A 17,834-nucleotide genomic window follows, 5' to 3' on the forward strand; every position below is an offset into this window, starting at 1 on the left:
CCGAGGACCATCTTGCTTAGGGGACTCTTCTACAGGTTCATCTCTCTGTAGGTGATTGTTTGTTATGGAAGGTTTGGGAATCACTTCCTTTTTAGGTGTGTTGTAGAATTTAGCAGCTCTTTATTTTTATCCAGATCCTAATTGGTATGTCAAATTAAATGTTCCTTTTGATCGCATAGAATGCCCTTCTTGCCTTGTCTCTCAGATCGTTTACAGCTTTGTGGAAGTTACCTGTCGCGCTGATGTTTAGGCCAAGGTATGCATAGTTTTTTGTGTGCTCTAGGCCAACGGTTTCTAGATGGTATTTGTATTTGTTGCCCTGGCGACTGGACCTTTTTTGGAACACCATTATTTTTGTCTTACTGAGATTTACTGTCAGGGCCCAGGTCTGACGGAATCTGTGCAGAATATCTAGGTGCTGCTGTAGGCCCTTCTTGGTTGGTGACAGAAGCACCAGATCATCAGCAAACAGTAGACATTTGACTTCAGATTCTAGTAGGGTGAGGCCGGGTGCAGGAGACTGTTGTTGAAGAGGGTGGGGCTTATCCTGCATCCCTGTCTCACCCCACGGCCCTGTGAAAATAAATGTGTTTTTTTGCCCATTTTAACCGCACACTTGTTGTTTGTATTTTATAATGTTATGTTTTTCCCCAACACCACTTTCCATCAATTTGTATAACAGACCCTCATGCCAAAGTGAGTCAAAGGCTTTTTTGAAATCAACAAATCATGAGAAGACTTTGACTTTGTTTTTGTTTGTTTGTCAATTAGGGTGTGCAGGGTGAATACGTGGTCTTTCGTACGATAATTTGGTAAAAAGTCCATTTGACATTTGGTCAGTACATTGTTTTCTCTGAGGAAATTAACTAGTCTGCTGTTAATGATAATGCGGAGGATTTTCCCAAGGTTGCTGTTGACACATTTCCCACGGTAGTTATTGGGGTCAAATTTGTCTCCACTTTTGTGGTTTGGGGTGATCAGTCCTTGGTTCCAAATATTGGGGAAGATCCCAGGGCTAAGGATGATGTTCGAGTTTACGTATAGCCAATTGGAATTTGTTGTCTGTATATTTTATCATTTCATTGAGGATACCATCAACACCACAGGCCTTTTTGGGTTGAAGTGTTTTTATTTTGTCCTGTAGTTCATTCAATGTAATTGGAGAATCCAGTGGGTTCTGGTTGTCTTTTAATTGTTGATTCTAAGATTTGTATTTGATATCATGTATATGGTTTTGCTGTTCTTTGTTATCGGACCAAAACGATTGGAGAAGTGGTTTATCCATACATCTCCGTTTTGGATAGATAACTCTTCTTGTTTTTGTAAAATCATTTTCCCAGAAGTGGATTCTTCAATTACATTGAGCTGATTTCTGACATGCTGTACCTTCTTTTTCCGTAGTATATTTCTGTATCGTTTTAGTGATTCACCATAGGGAATGCGTAGACTCAGGTTTTCTGGGTCTCTATGTTTTTTGGTTGGATAGGTTTCTCAATGTCTCTCTCCCCCTGTCTCTAGGTGTCCCAGTGAACAGCAGAGTGTCATCTAAGATCCAGCAGCTTCTCAACACTCTGAAGAGACCTAAGAGACCGTCACTTAGAGAGTTCTTCATTGATGACTTCGAGGAGCTTGTAGATGGTAAGTTGCAGATCTCTACTCATGGAAATCAAAGCTGTTTCTACACCTCTGTTATATAGAGTCCAGTTGAACGTTTCCAGGAAAGGGCTTACCCCTTACATGGACAACCAGGGGTTGTTAAGGGAGTGGACAGAATGCAGGGAGGGCAGTGCTGACTGGAAGGGTAGTTTGATTGAGGTTGGGAGGCGTGGTGGCCGCGATGGCGTCTCAGCCGATTAGGGAAGAATAACTGTCGTTCCGGGGAGAATGGTGTCAATGTTTTGCTCATGGCCAGTGAATAGGTGGGAGCGGAACATAGACACTCTCCATCCAGAATGAACAAGGTGGTGGTTGTGTTCATGGAAAAAGTGAGTGTGCTTGCCTGCCTAGTTGTCGCTGGGAGTTTAGTGAGATGTGTGTTGGGGTTGATTTTAGAGGTCGACCGATTAATCGGAATGGCCGATTTCAAGTTTTCATAACAATCGGAAATCGGTATTTTTGGACACCGATTTGGCCAAATGTTTTATTATTATTATTTTTTACACCTTTACTTAACTAGGCAAGTCACGGTTAACGAGTCCAACGCTCTAACCACCTGCCTCTCATTGCACTCCCGAGGAGCCTGCCTTTTACGCGAATGCAGTAAGCCAAGGTAAGTTGTTAGCTAGCATTAAACTTATCTTATAAAAAACAATCAATCAATCATAATCACTAGTTAACTACACATGGTTGATATTACTAGTTTATCTAGCGTGTCCTGCGGTGTTGCATATAATCGATGCGGTGCACATTTGCGAAAAAGGACTGTCGTTGTTCCAACGTGTACCTAATCATAAACATGAATGCCTTTCTTAAAATCAATACACAAGTATATGTTTTTAAACCTGCATATTTAGTTAATATTGCCTGCTAACATGAATTTCTTTTAACTAGGGAAAATGTGGCACTTCTCTTGCAACAGAGTCAGGGTATATGCAGCAGTTTGGGCCGTCTGGCTCGTTGCGAACTGTGTGAAGACTATTTCTTCCTAACAAAGACAGCCAACTTCACCAAACGGGATAATTTAACAAAAGCGTTGCATTGATGTACCTAATCATAAACATCAATGCCTTTCTTAAAATCAATACACAGAAGTATATTTTTTTAAACCATCATATTTAGTTAAAAAATACATTCATGTAAGCAGGCAATATTAAACTAGGGAAATTGTGGCACTTCTCTTGCATTCATTGCACACAGAGTCCGGGTATATGCAACAGTTTGGGCTGCCTGGCTCGTTGCGAACTAAATTACGTAAAATTCTGGCAAATATGACATGACATTGAAGGTTGTGCAATGTAACACAAATATTTTGACTTATGGATGCCACCCGTTAGATAAAATACCGAACGGTTCTGTAATTCACTGAACGAATAAACGTTTTGTTTTCGAGATGATAGTTTCCGGATTCGACCATATTAATGACTTAAGGCTCGTATTTCTGTGTGTTATTATGTCTATGTTGTCTATGATTTGATAGAGCAGTTTGACTGAGCGATAGTAGGCACCAGCAGGCTCGTAAGCATTCATTCAAACAGCACTTTCGTGCGTTTTGCCAGCAGCTCTTCGGGAATGCTTCAAGCATTGCACTGTTTGACTTCAAGCCTATCAACTCCCGAGATTAGGCTGGTGTAACCGATGTGAAATGGCTAGCTAGTTAGCGGGGTGCGCGCTAATAGCGTTTCAAATGTCACTCGCTCTGAGACTTGGAGTAGTTGTTCCCCTTCATCTGCAAAGGCAGCGGCTTTTGTGGAGCGATGGGTAACGCTGCTTCGAGGGTGGCTGTTGTCGATGTGTTCCTGGTTCGAGCCCAAGTAGGAGCGAGGAGAGGGACGGAAGCTATACCGTTACACTGGCAATATTAAAGTGATTATAAGAACATCCAATAGTCAAAGGTATATGAAATACAAAACGTATAGAGAGAAATAGTCGTATAATGGTGCACGGGGTAATGGTACGCGGGGTTGAGCAGGTTGAGCAGGGGGAGGGGTGGTACGCGGGGTTGAGCAGGGGGAGGGGTGGTACGCGGGGTTGAGCAGGGGGAGGGGTGGTACGCGGGGTTGAGCAGGGGGAGGGGTGGTACGTGGGGTTGAGCAGGGGGAGGGGTGGTACGCGGGGTTAAGCAGGGGGAGGGGTGGTACGCGGGGTTGAGCAGGGGGAGGGGTGGTAAGCGGGGTTGAGCAGGGGGTTAAGTGGTACATGGGGAGGGATGGTACACTGGTTTCAGCAGGCGGAGGGGTGGTACGCGGGGTTAAGCAGGGGTAGGGGTGGTAAGCAGTGGTAGTAAGCAGTGGTAGTGGTGGTACATGGGGAGGGGTGGTACGCGGGGTTAAGCATGGGGAGGGGTGGTACGCGGGGTTAAGCAGGGGTGGTAAGCAGGGGTAGTGGTGGTACATGGGGAGGGATGGTACACTGGTTTCAGCAGGCGGAGGGGTGGTGCGCGGGGTTAAGCAGGGGGAGGGGTGGTACATGTGGAGGGATGGTACACTGGTTTCAGCAGGCGGAGGGGTGGTACGCGGGGTTAAGCAGGGGGAGGGGTGGTATGCGGGGTTAAGCAGGGGGAGGGGTGGTAAGCGGGGTTAAGCAGGGGGAGGGGTGGTACATGTGGAGGGATGGTACGCTGGTTTCAGCAGGCGGAGGGGTGGTACACTGGTTTCAGCAGGCGGAGGGGTGGTACGCGGGGTTAAGCAAGGGGAGGGGTGGTACGCGGGGTTAAGCAGTGGGAGGGGTGGTACACTGGTTTCAGCAGGTGGAGGGGTGGTGCGCGGGGTTAAGAAGGGATAGGGGTGGTGCGCGGGGTTAAGCAGGGGGAGGGGTGGTAAGCGGGGTTAAGCAGGGGGAGGGGTGGTACATGTGGAGGGATGGTACGCTGGTTTCAGCAGGCGGAGGGGTGGTAAGCGGGGTTAAGCAGGGGTAGTGGTGGTACATGTGGAGGGATGGTACGCTGGTTTCAGCAGGCGGAGGGGTGGTACGCAGGGTTAAGCAGGGGAAGGGGTTGTACGCAGGGTTAAGCAGGGGTAGGGGTGGTACATGGGGAGGGATGGTGCGCTGGGTTAAGCAGGGGGAGGGGTGGTACGCGGGGTTAAGCAGGGGGAGGGGTGGTAAGCGGGGTTAAGCAGGGGGTAGTGGTGGTAAGCAGGGTTAAGCAGGGGGAGGGGTGGTACATGTGGAGGGATGGTACGCTGGTTTCAGCAGGCGGAGGGGTGGTAAGCGGGGTTAAGCAGGGGTAGTGTTGGTACATGTGGAGGGATGGCACGCTGGGTTCAGCAGGCAGAGGGATGGTACGCGGGGTTAAGCAGGGGGAGGGGTGGTACGCAGGGTTAAGCAGGGGGAGGGGTGGTACGCAGGGTTAAGCAGGGGAAGGGGTTGTACGCGGGGTTAGGTAGGGGTGGTACATGGGGAAGGATGGTACACTGGTTTCAGCAGGCGGAGGGGTGGTACGCGGGGTTAAGCAGGGGGAGGGGTGGTAAGCGGGGTTAAGCAGGCGGTAGTGGTACGCGGGGTTAAGCAGGGGTAGGGGTGGTACGCGGGTTTAAGCAGGGGGAGGGGTGGTACATGGGGAGGGATGGTACACTGGTTTCAGCAGGCGGAGGGGTGGTACGCGGGGTTAAGCAGGGGGTAGTGGTACGCAGGGTTAAGCAGGGGGAGGGGTGGTAAGCAGGGTTAACCAGGGGGTTGTGGTGGTACATGGGGAGGGATGGTACGCGGGGTTAAGCAGGGGGAGGGGTGGTACGCAGGGTTAAGCAGGGGAAGGGGTTGTACGCGGGGTTAGGTAGGGGTGGTACATGGGGAAGGATGGTACACTGGTTTCAGCAGGCGGAGGGGTGGTGCGCGGGCTTAAGCAGGGGGAGGGGTGGTACGTGGGGTTAAGCAGGGGGAGGGGTGGTACATGGGGAGGGATGGTACACTGGTTTCAGCAGGCGGAGGGGTGGTGCGCGGTGTTAAGCAGGGGGAGGTGTGGTATGCGGGGTTAAGCAGGGGGGGGTGGTAAGCGGTGTTAAGCAGGGGTATTGGTAGTACATGGGGAGGGATGGTACGCTGGGTTCAGCAGGCAAAGGGGTGGTAAGCGGGGTTAAGCAGGGGGAGGGGTGGTACACGTGGAGGGATGGTACGCTGGTTTCAGCAGACGGAGGGGTGGTAAGCGGGGTTAAGCAGGGGTAGGGGTGGTAAGCAGGGGTAGTGGTGGTACATGGGGAGGGATGGTACACTGCGTTAAGCAGGTGGAGGGCTGGTAAGCGGGGTTAAGCAGGGGTAGGGCTGGTAAGCGGGGTTAAGCAGTGGTAGTGGTGGTACATGGGGAGGGATGGTACGCTGGTTTCAGCAGGCGGAGGGGTGGTAAGCGGGGTTAAGCAGGGGTAGGGGTGGTACGCGGGGTTGAGCAGGGGGAGGGGTGGTATGCGGGGTTGAGCAGGGGGAGGGGTGGTACGCGGGGTTAAGCAGTGGGAGGGGTGGTAAGCGGGGTTAAGCAGGGTTAGTGGTGGTACATGGGGAGGGATGGTACGCTGGTTTCAGCAGGCGGAGGGGTGGTACACTGGTTTCAGCAGGCGGAAGGGTGGTAAGCGGGGTTAAGCAGGGGGGGGGTGGTTGGTACGCGGGGTTAAGCAGGGGTAGGGGTGGTACGCGGGATTGAGCAGGGGGAGGGGTGGTTCATGGGGAGGGATGGTACACTGGTTTCAGCAGGCGGATGGGTGGTAAGCGGGGTTAAGCAGGGGTAGGGGTGGTAAGTAGTGGTGGTACATGGGGAGGGGTGGTGCGCTGGGTTAAGCAGGGGGAGGGGTGGTACGCGGGGTTAAGCAGGGGTAGGGATGGTAAGCGGGGTTAAGCAGGGGTATTGGTAGTACTTGGGGAGGGATGGTACACTGGTTTCAGCAGGCGGAGGGGTGGTACGCGGGGTTAAGCAGGGAGAGGGGTGGTACGCGGGGTTAAGCAGGGAGAGGGGTGGTACGCGGGGTTAAGCAGGCGGAGGGGTGGTAAGCGGGGTTAAGCAGGGGTAGGGGTGGTAAGCAGTGGTAGTGGTGGTACATGGGGAGGGGTGGTACGCGGGGTTAAGCAGGGGGAGGGGTGGTACGCGGGGTTAATCAGGGGGAGGGGTGGTACGCGGGGTTAAGCAGGGGGAGGGGTGGTAAGCGGGGTTAAGCAGGGGGGAGGGGTGGTAAGCAGGGTTAAGCAGGGGTAGGGGTGGTACATGGGGAGGGATGGTACACTGGTTTCAGCAGGCGGAGGGATGGTACGCGGGGTTAAGCAGGTGGAGGGATGGTATGCGCGGTTAAGCAGGTGGAGGGGTGGTATGCGGGGTTAAGCCGGGGGAGGGGTGGTACGCGGGGTTAAGCAGGGGTAGGGGTTAAACGGGGAGGGATGGTGCGCGGGGTTAAGCAGGGGGAGGGATGGTACGCGGGCTTAAGCAGGGGGAGGGGTGGTACGTGGGGTGAAGCACGGGGAGGGGTGGTACGCTTTGTTTGCTAGCACAGGTAGGTTGCAGTGTTTTGCGTGTGGGGACTTTGAGCACAAGAAGTTTACCTGCCCACGTAAGGTCCAGAGATGGGGAGATCGTGCAGACAAACGCATGCAGCAGGTGCTGGGACACATGGGGCAGAGGCTGGGGTTAACTCTGCTCTGAGGCAGGCTACTGGAGGGGATACCGGAGGAGAGGAGAGGAGAGTAGAGCTGGGCCAAGTGGTGGTGCATAGGCCATGGTTACGTACGCCTCTAGGAAGAGGGAATGCAACACCCTGTTACAACTCAACTCCCTGTGAAGCGAAAGAGGTATGGGACTGTAGGTGCGAGTAAGGATGACAAAGGCAGAGAGAGTGGTACCATTGTAATATGGGGAAAAGGGGCTGGACGGAACCAAAGCAAAGAAAGTAAATATCAAAGCCCCCCCTCTTCTATCTTACCTACTTACCCACTACTTACCTATCTAGCACCACCTGGTGCACGAACCAAATTACAGGGTGTTACGGGCATCCCCTTCCTCCACCCTTTCCTTCGACTTGGCATTGGAAGGTCTAGCCGTCTCCTCTCTTGAAGCCTCGTCATCTTTCAACTAGAAAATGTATTTCTTCACTAAACCCTCCCTGACTTGCACCAAAAGCTCAGCCTTTAGGGCTTTCTCAGGGATGAAGAGTCCATAATGGTCAGCTGTAGTACTCAGTCTGGTTAAACACTCGACCACTGCTACTCCCCCTTTCGAAATGCCTACAAGGCCCTCCCCCGCCCTTCGACAAATCAGATCACGACTCCATTTTTCGCCTCCTTTCCTATAGGCAGAAACCCAAACAGGAAGTACCCGTGCTAAGGTCTATTCAACGCTGGTCTGACCAATCGGAACCCATGCTTCAAGATTGTTTTGATCACACGGATACAAACCTTGTAGTTATAATCTCTAAGGCAATCAAATAGGCAAAATGTCAGATCAGAAACAGTGGAGTCGCAATTCAATGGCTCAGACATGAGATGTGACTGGGTCTATAGACAATCACGGATTACAAAGGGAAAACCAGCCACGTCGCGGACACCGATGTCTTGCTCTCGGACAAGCTAAACACTTTTTTCGCCCGCTTTGAGGATCACACAGTGCCACCGACCGCTCCCAAGGACTGTGGACTCTCTACGTCGCCAACGTGTGTAAGATATTTAAGCGTGTTATCCTAGCCGTGTCCTCAGAGCATGCGCAGACCAGCTGGCTGGTGTGTTTACAGACATATTCAATCTCTCCCTATCCCAGTCTGTTGTCCCAACTTGCTTCAAGGTGTCCACTATTGTTGCTGTACCCAAGAAGGCAAATGTAACTGAACAAAATGACTATCGCCCCGTAGCACTCACTTCTGTCATATGCTTTGAGATACTAGTTAAGTATAATATCCCCTCCACCCTACCTGTCACCCTAGACCCACTTCAGTTTGCATATCGCCCCAATAGATCCACAGATGATGCAATCACCATCACACTGCAAACTGCCCTATCCCATCTGGACAAGAGGAATACCTACATAAGAATGCTGTTCATTGACTGTAGCTCAGTGTTCGACACCATAGTACCCTCAAAGCTCCACATTAAGCTTGGGACCCTGGATCTGTGGGACCCTGGATCTGTGCAACCCTCCCTGTGCAACTGGGTCCTGGACTTCCTGATGGGCCGCCCCCAGGTGGTGAAGGTAGGAAACAATACCTCCACTTCACTGATCCTCAACACAGGGGCCCCACAAGGGTGAGTGCTCAGCCCCCTCCTGTACTCCCTGTCCACCCATGAATGTGCGGCCACATGCTCCTCCAGCTCAATCATCAGGTTTCCGACGACACAACAGTAGTGGGCCTGATTACCAACAATGACGAGATGGCCTACAGGGAGGAGGTGAGGGCCATGGTGGAGTGGTGCCATGAAAATAGCAGATTTGTATTTGTGGTCCTGGCAACTGGACCTTTCTTGGAACACAATATATTTGTCTTACTGAGATTTTCTGCCAGGGCCCAAGTCTGACAATCTGTTCAGAAGGTCTAGGTGCTTGGGGAAAGAAGCACCAGAACATCAGCAAACAGTAGACTATTCTACTGATTCTAGTTGGATGAGGCCCTGTCCTGCAGACTGTTCTAGTTCTCAAGCTGCATCCCTGTTCCACCCCACGACCCTTGGAAATAAATGTGTGTTTGTGTACATGGATTTTATAATGTTGTACGTTTTTTCCCAACACCACTTTCCATCAATTTATATAGCAGACCCTTCATGCCAAATTGATTCAACAAAGCATGAGAAGACTTTTCATTTGTTTTGGTTTGTTTTTTTGTCAATTAGGGTGTGCAGGGTGAATACATGGTCTGTCGTATGGTAATTTGGTAACAAGCCAATTTGATGTTTGCTCAGTACATTTGTTTTTCATGAGGAAATGTACAAGTCTGTCTCTCTTCTCCATCTTTCTCCTCCGTCTCTCTCCTTCCTCTCTCTCCTTCCTCTCTCTCTCTCCTTCCTCCATCTCTCTCTGTTCTCTGTTCGAACATGGATATGCTGGGGGTTAGGGATGCTGTATGCTTCTTTCACCTTGGATAAAGTATTAAAACATGTTAATTCTTTAGTTCAGCAGCCGGACCCTAACCAGCCCAAGGCGGAGGGGAACCAGATGTCCCCTCTAGCAGGCGAGCCTCTGGGTGTAGTGACCAACTGGCCTCCCTCCCTGCTGGCCTCCCTCCAGCGCTGGGGCATCACCCAGCCCAGGAGCCCCTGTCTCACTGCCCTGGACAACGCTGGTAAACCCGTGTACACTCTTACCTACGGCAAGCTGTGGACACGCAGCCAGAAACTGGCCTTCACGCTTCTGAACAAACTGAGCACAAGGAACGAGCCACTACTGCTGCCGGGAGATAGAGTGAGTGGTCTTTTTCTCTCCTATAGATGTCGAAGCAGCTTCTGTCTGTGTTAAAGCCAATCCTTTAGCCAGTATGTCACTGTGTCAAAGCAGCTATTGACAGTTTAGGTCGCATTAGTTGTATCTTCACAGTGGTTGTGTGTTCCTATAGACAGATGGTGACAGTATGTATCCTATAGGTTGATGGTGACAGTATGTATCCTATAGACAGATGGTGACAGTATGTGTCCTATAGACAGATGGTGACAGTATGTGTCCTATAGACAGATGGTGACAGTATGTGTCCTATAGACAGATGGTGACAGTATGTGTCCTATAGGTTGATGTTGACAGTATGTCTGTGTTTTCTTTAGGTTGCTCTAGTGTTCCCCAACAGTGACCCTGTGATGTTTATGGTGGCGTTCTATGGATGTCTGCTGGCAGAGCTGATCCCTGTGCCCATTGAGGTGCCCCTCACCAGGAAGGTAAGGACAGGACAGGGGAGGGGACATGGACTAGGTTTGTGTTGCCTACCTGCTCTCTGAAGGCATAGGAAACATGTTTACATTGCCAAAAGCAAGTGAAATGCTGTAGCTAATAAACAATGACACATTTACGTTACACTCACAACAGTTCCAAAATAATAGAGACATTTTGAATGTTACCTTTGTCTGTTTACAGGGCATTCGGAAAGTATTCAGACCCCTTTCCTTGTTCTACATTTTGTTACGTTACAGCTTTACTCTAAAATGGATTTTAAAAATGTTCCTCATCAATCTGGAAACAATACCCCATAATGACAAGGCGGAAACAGGTTTTTAGAAGTGTTTGCTAATTTATAAAGAATAGAAAACTGAAACACCTTATTTACATAAGTATTCAGACCCTTTGCTATGAGACTTGAAATTGAGCTCAGGTGCATCGTGTTTCCATTGATCATCCATGAGATGTTTCTACAACTTGATTGGAGTCCACCTGTGGTAAATTCAATTGCTTGGACATGATTTCAAAAGGCACACACCTGTCTATATACGGTCCCACAGTTGACAGTGCATGTCAGAGCAAAAACCAAGCCAAGAGGTCGAAGGAATTGTCCGTAGAGCTCAGAGACGAGATTGTGTCGAGGCACAGATTTGGGGAAGGATACCAAAAAATGTCTGCAGCATTGAAGGCCCCCAAGGACACATTGGCCTCAATCGTTTGTAAATGGGAGAAGTTTGGAACCACCAAGGCTCTTCCTAGATTTGGCCGCCCAGCCAAACTGAGCAATCGGGGGAGAAGATGGCCTCGGTCAGGCAGGTCAGGTCAGGATGGTCACTCTAACAGAGCTCCGGAGTTCCTCTGTGGCGATGGGAGAACTTTGCAGAAGGACAACCATCTCTGCAGCACTCCATAAATCAGGCCTTTATGGTAGAGTGGCCAGACGGATACCACTCAGTAAAAGGTACATGACAGCCTGCTTGGAGTTTGCCAAAAGGCACCTAAAGAACCCTCAGACAAGCAGAAACAAGATTCTCTTTAAATCTCTCGACGAAACCTGGCACCATCCCTACGGTGAAACATGTTGGTGACAGCATCATGCTGTGGGGATGTTTTTCAGCGGCAGGGACTAGGAGACTAGTCAGGATCGAGGGAAAGATGAACGGACCAAAGTACAGAGATCCTTGATGAAAACCTGCTCCAGAACTCTCAGGACCTCAGAATGGGGCAAAGGTTCACCATCCAACAGGACGACGACCCTAAGCACACAGCCAAGACAACAGTCAGGAATGGCTTCGGGAAACGTCTCTGAATGTCCTTGAGTGGCCCAGCCAGATCCCAGACTTGAACCCAATCGAACATCTCTGGAGAGCCTTGAAAATAACTGTGCAGCAACGCTCCCCATCCAACCTGACAGCGCTTGAGAGGATCTGCAGAGAAGAATGGGAGAAACTCCCCAAATTCAGGTGTGCCAAGCTTGTAGCGTCATACCCAAGAAGACTCAAAGCTGTAATTGCTGCCAAAGGTGTTTCAACAAAGTACTGAGTAAAGGGTCTGAATACTTATGGAAATGTGACATTTCAGTTTGTTAAATTGTATTAATTTGCAAACATTTCTAAAAAACATGTTTTTGCTTTGTCATTATTGTGTGTAGACTGATGGGGGAATGAATGCACTGTATTTTAAATGAATTTGGAAATGCAGCTGGCCAGTTGTTTGGAAATGCAGCTGACCAGTTGTTTGGAAATGCAGCTGACCAGTTGTTTGGACATGCAGCTGACCAGTTGTTTGGACATGCAGCTGACCAGTTGTTTGGACATGCAGCTGACCAGTTGTTTGGACATGCAGCTGGCCAGTTGTTTGGACATGCAGCTGGCCAGTTGTTTGGACATGCAGCTGGCCAGTTGTTTGGACATGCAGCTGGCCAGTTGTTTGGAAATGCAGCTGGCCAGTTGTTTGGAAATGCAGCTGGCCAGTTGTTTGGACATGCAGCTGGCCAGTTGTTTGGACATGCAGCTGGCCAGTTGTTTGGAAATCAGTTGGAATAAGTACAGAAGCCTAGGTAGTACAGTCATCTTGACAGAATGAATGCGACATGCTAATGAAATGAGAAGAGAATCCTTAGCGCGAGTGTTTTTTTAAAGTTATGTTTAAACAGAGCCTTAAATGAGCATGTGACCTTTATATAAAGACCTGATGTGAAACCTTAAACGGGAAACCTTCTGCTGACTGGTTAACTTCTTTGGGATAGAGGGAAGCATTTTCACTTTTGGATTAATAGCGTGCCCAGACTGAACTACCTCCTACTCAGTGCCAGTTGCTAATATATGCATATTATTAGTAGTATCGGATAGAAAACAATCTGAAGTTTCTTAAACTGTTTGAATGATGTATGTGAGTATAACAGAACTCATGTGGTGACTGGTTAATGGGGAGGAGCACACTTTTTGTCAGGTTTAACTTATGACCAGAACATTTCCCAAAACCTTGTAGCATGTCCAGAAGATAGGGAGTAGACTCCGTGGGGTTAGAGAGGGGGAGTAGACTCCGTGGGGTTAGAGAGGGGGAGTAGACTCCGTGGGGTTAGAGAGGGGGAGTAGACTCCGTGGGGTTAGAGAGGGGGAGTAGACTCCGTGGGGTTAGAGAGGGGGAGTAGACTCCGTGGGGTTAGAGAGGGGGAGTAGACTCCGTGGGGTTAGAGAGGGGGAGTAGACTCCGTGGGGTTAGAGAGGGGGAGTAGACTCCGCGGGGTTAGAGAGGGGGAGTAGACTCCGCGGGGTTAGAGAGGGGGAGTAGACTCCGCGGGGTTAGAGAGGGGGAGTAGACTCCGCGGGGTTAGAGAGGGGGAGTAGACTCCGCGGGGTTAGAGAGGGGAGTAGACTCCGCGGGGTTAGAGAGGGGGAGTAGACTCCGCGGGGTTAGAGAGGGGGAGTAGACTCCGCGGGGTTAGAGAGGGGGAGTAGACTCCGCGGGGTTAGAGAGGGGAGTAGACTCCGCGGGGTTAGAGAGGGGGAGTAGACTCCGCGGGGTTAGAGAGGGGGAGTAGACTCTGCGGGGTTAGAGAGGGGGAGTAGACTCTGCGGGGTTAGAGGGGGGGAGTAGACTCTGCGGGGTTAGAGGGGGGGAGTAGACTCTGCGGGGTTAGAGGGGGGAGTAGACTCTGCGGGGTTAGAGGGGGGAGTAGACTCTGCGGGGTTAGAGGGGGGGAGTAGACTCTGCGGGGTTAGAGGGGGGGAGTAGACTCTGCGGGGTTAGAGGGGGGGAGTAGACTCTGCGGGGTTAGAGGGGGGGAGTAGACTCTGCGGGGTTAGAGGGGGGGAGTAGACTCTGCGGGGTTAGAGGGGGGAGTAGACTCTGCGGGGTTAGAGGGGGGGAGTAGACTCTGCGGGGTTAGAGGGGGGGGAGTAGACTCTGCGGGGTTAGAGGGGGGGAGTAGACTCTGCGGGGTTAGAGGGGGGAGTAGACTGCGGGGTTAGAGGGGGGGAGTAGACTCTGCGGGGTTAGAGGGGGGGAGTAGACTCTGCGGGGTTAGAGGGGGGGAGTAGACTCTGCGGGGTTAGAGGGGGGGAGTAGACTCTGCGGGGTTAGAGGGGGGGAGTAGACTCTGCGGGGTTAGAGGGGGGAGTAGACTCTGCGGGGTTAGAGGGGGGAGTAGACTCTGCGGGGTTAGAGGGGGGGAGTAGACTCTGCGGGGTTAGAGGGGGGGAGTAGACTCTGCGGGGTTAGAGGGGGGGAGTAGACTCTGCGGGGTTAGAGGGGGGAGTAGACTCTGCGGGGTTAGAGGGGGGGAGTAGACTCTGCGGGGTTAGAGGGGGGGAGTCGACTCTGCGGGGTTAGAGGGGGGGAGTCGACTCTGCGGGGTTAGAGGGGGGAGTCGACTCTGCGGGGTTAGAGGGGGGAGTCGACTCTGCGGGGTTAGAGGGGGGAGTAGACTCTGCGGGGTTAGAGGGGGGAGTAGACTCTGCGGGGTTAGAGGGGGGGAGTAGACTCTGCGGGGTTAGAGGCGGGGGAGTAGACTCTGCGGGTTAGAGGGGGGGAGTAGACTCTGCGGGGTTAGAGGGGGGAGTAGACTCTGCGGGGTTAGAGGGGGGGAGTAGACTCTGCGGGGTTAGAGGGGGGGAGTAGACTCTGCGGGGTTAGAGGGGGGGAGTAGACTCTGCGGGGTTAGAGGGGGGGGAGTAGACTCTGCGGGGTTAGAGGGGGGGGAGTAGACTCTGCGGGGTTAGAGGGGGGGGAGTAGACTCTGCGGGGTTAGAGGGGGGGAGTAGACTCTGCGGGGTTAGAGGGGGGGAGTAGACTCTGCGGGGTTAGAGGGGGGAGTAGACTCTGCGGGGTTAGAGAGGGGGAGTAGACTCTGCGGGGTTAGAGAGGGGGAGTAGACTCCGCGGGGTTAGAGAGGGGGAGTAGACTCCGCGGGGTTAGAGAGGGGGAGTAGACTCCGCGGGGTTAGAGAGGGGGAGTAGACTCCGCGGGGTTAGAGAGGGGGAGTAGACTCCGCGGGGTTAGAGAGGGGAGTAGACTCCGCGGGGTTAGAGAGGGGGAGTAGACTCCGCGGGGTTAGAGAGGGGGAGTAGACTCTGTGGGTTAGAGAGGGGGAGTAGACTCTGTGGGGTTAGAGAGGGGGAGTAGACTCTGTGGGGTTAGAGAGGGGGAGTAGACTCTGCGGGGTTAGAGAGGGGGAGTAGACTCTGCGGGGTTAGAGAGGGGGAGTAGACTCTGCGGGGTTAGAGAGGGGGGAGTAGACTCTGCGGGGTTAGAGAGGGGGAGTAGACTCTGCGGGGTTAGAGAAGGGGAGTAGACTCTGCGGGGTTAGAGAAGGGGAGTAGACTCCGCGGGGTTAGAGAGGGGGAGTAGACTCTGCGGGGTTAGAGAGGGGGTAAAGGAGACTCCGCGGGGTTAGAGAGGGGGTAAAGGAGACTCCGTGGTGTTAGAGAGGGGGTAAAGGAGACTCCGCGGGGTTAGAGAGGGGGTAAAGGAGACTCCGCGGGGTTAGAGAGGGGGTAAAGGAGACTCCGTGGGGTTAGAGAGGGGGTAAAGGAGACTCCGCGGGGTTAGAGAGGGGGTAAAGGAGACTCCGCGGGGTTAGAGAGGGGGTAAAGGAGACTCCGCGGTGTTAGAGAGGGGGTAAAGGAGACTCCGCGGGGTTAGAGAGGGGGTAAAGGAGACTCCGCGGGGTTAGAGAGGGGTAAAGGAGACTCCGCGGGGTTAGAGAGGGGGTAAACGTGAACGTGATCAAGACAGAGACAAGAGCTGCTCCGCCATGGGTCAGACAAGGAGCTCCTCCTCCTCCGTGGATCAGACAATGAGCTCCTCCTCCTCCTCCGTGGATCAGACGATGAGCTCCTCCTCCTCCGTGGATCAGACGATGAGCTCCTCCTTCTCCGCCGTGGATCAGACAATGAGCACCTCCTCCGCCGTGGATCAGACAATGAGCTCCTCCTCCTCCACTGTGGATCAGACAAGGAGCTCCTCCATGGACCAGAATAATTTTCGTATTCTAAAAATGAGTAACGTTAATGCACAATCAATCTCCTCACACTATCAAATAATGAGAGTTGAGGTCAGGAAGTGTTGCAATCAAGTCTTAGAAACATGGAGCTTCATCCCAATTAGGACCATAGAGGTTAGCCAGAACATCCTGTGTGTTAAACAATTTCCCCATAACATGTCTGCCAGTTAGTATCTGAAATGACTTGGGAGGAAACAAACAGGGTGCCTTTTCTGAACTAAAGAGAAGATGGCTGCTCTAAGGCCTTAACACCAAAGTTGAATGGACATTTTTGGTCAACCCATCTTCTCCTTAGTTTAGCGTGGTCGCTGGACCGGAGATGGGTCTCTTGGGGAAAAAAACAAATTCCGTTCTTAAAGACTTAAGATGAGCATACAATCGACTATGCTTGACCACATGGTTAATTCCTTTTAAGTTCCAACTGATATAGCTAGTGGAGCCTGGAGTACGTGATTTAGGCATAGTCATTAGAAATTAATAAGGTCACATAGTCATTAGAAATTAATGGAAGTAAGGTCACATGGCCAGTGTGTTGAAAGGACAGAGTAATAAGATAAAAGAAAATACCTTATTACCTTGGACCCCAATGCTGGCCTTCCCCCTGTTGGAAGGCTGCATGTTCCTCTCCTACACGAAATAAAATACTACCATGTTAAGCCTAACCTCAGTAGAGTCTATCCAGGGGCAACGTTTAATGCTTTTTTCATTTCACCTTTATTTGACCAGGTAGGCTAGTTGAGAATAGGTTTTCATTTACAACTGTGACCTGGCCAAGATAAAGCAAAGCAGTGTGACACAAACAACACAGAGTTACACATAAACAAACGTACAGTCAATAACACAATAGAAAAACATACAGTTGAAGTCAGAAGTTTACATGCACTTCGGTTGGAGTCATTAAAACTCATTTTTCAACCACTCCACAAATTCTTGTTAACAAACTATAGTTTTGGCAAGTCGGTTAGGACATCTACTTTGTGCATGACACAAGTCATTTTTCCAACAATTGTTTACAGACAGATTATTACACTTATAATTCACAGTATCACAATTCCAGTGGGTCAGAAGTTTACATACACTAAGTTGACTGTACCTTTAAACAGCTTGGACAATTCCAGAAAAATATGTCATGGCTTTAGAAGCTTCTGATAGGATAATTGACATAATTTGAGTCAATTGGAGGTGTACCTGTGGATGTATTTCAAGGCCTACCTTCAAACTCAGTGCCTCTTTGCTTGGCATCATGGGAAAATAAAAATAAATCAGCCAAGACTTCAGAAAATAAATTGTAGATCTCCACAAGTCTGGTTCATCCTTGGGAGCAATTTCCAAATGCCTGAAGGTATCACGTTCATCTGTACAAACAATATTATGCAAGTATAAACACCATGGGACCACGCAGCCGTCATACCACTCAGGAAGGAGACGCGTTCTGTCTCGCGTTCTGTCTCCTAGAGAACGAGAAAAGTGCAAATCAATCCATGAACAACTGGAAAGGACCTTGTGAAGATGCTTTAGGAAATGGGTACAAAAGTATCTATATCCACAGTAAAATAAGTTCTATATCAACATAACCTGAAAGGCTGCTCAGCAAGGAAGATGCCACTGCTCCAAAACCAACATAAAAAAGCCAGACTACGGTTTCTAACTGCACATGGGGACAGAGATTGTACTTTTTGGAGAAATGTCCTCTGGTCTGATGAAACAAAAATTGGACTGTTTAACCATATTGACCATCGTTACCCTAGCCCCCGACACATAAACTACCACAGCATAAATACTGGAGGCTGAGACAGGAGGGGTCTCTCCACACTGACTCTTTACCGGTACCCCCTGTATATAGCCTCCACATTG

The 17,834-nt window shown here is 50.8% G+C and overlaps 1 protein-coding gene across 8 annotated transcripts in view; it reads left to right on the forward strand.

Moving 5' to 3' along the window:
• Positions 1 to 17,834, forward strand: part of dip2a (disco-interacting protein 2 homolog A) — a 190,050-nt gene that overhangs the window by 97,447 nt on the left and 74,769 nt on the right. For all 8 annotated transcript variants that reach the window (XM_031805488.1, XM_031805489.1, XM_031805491.1 and 5 more), the window contains 3 exons: positions 1,519 to 1,638; positions 9,723 to 10,012; positions 10,366 to 10,476. In XM_031805488.1, coding sequence (XP_031661348.1) covers positions 1,519 to 1,638; positions 9,723 to 10,012; positions 10,366 to 10,476 — 521 coding nt within the window. The remainder of the gene's footprint in view (positions 1 to 1,518; positions 1,639 to 9,722; positions 10,013 to 10,365; positions 10,477 to 17,834) is intronic.

The sequence above is a fragment of the Oncorhynchus kisutch genome, linkage group LG26 (genome assembly GCF_002021735.2).
Source record: "Oncorhynchus kisutch isolate 150728-3 linkage group LG26, Okis_V2, whole genome shotgun sequence".
In the NCBI taxonomy this organism is placed as follows: domain Eukaryota; kingdom Metazoa; phylum Chordata; class Actinopteri; order Salmoniformes; family Salmonidae; genus Oncorhynchus; species Oncorhynchus kisutch.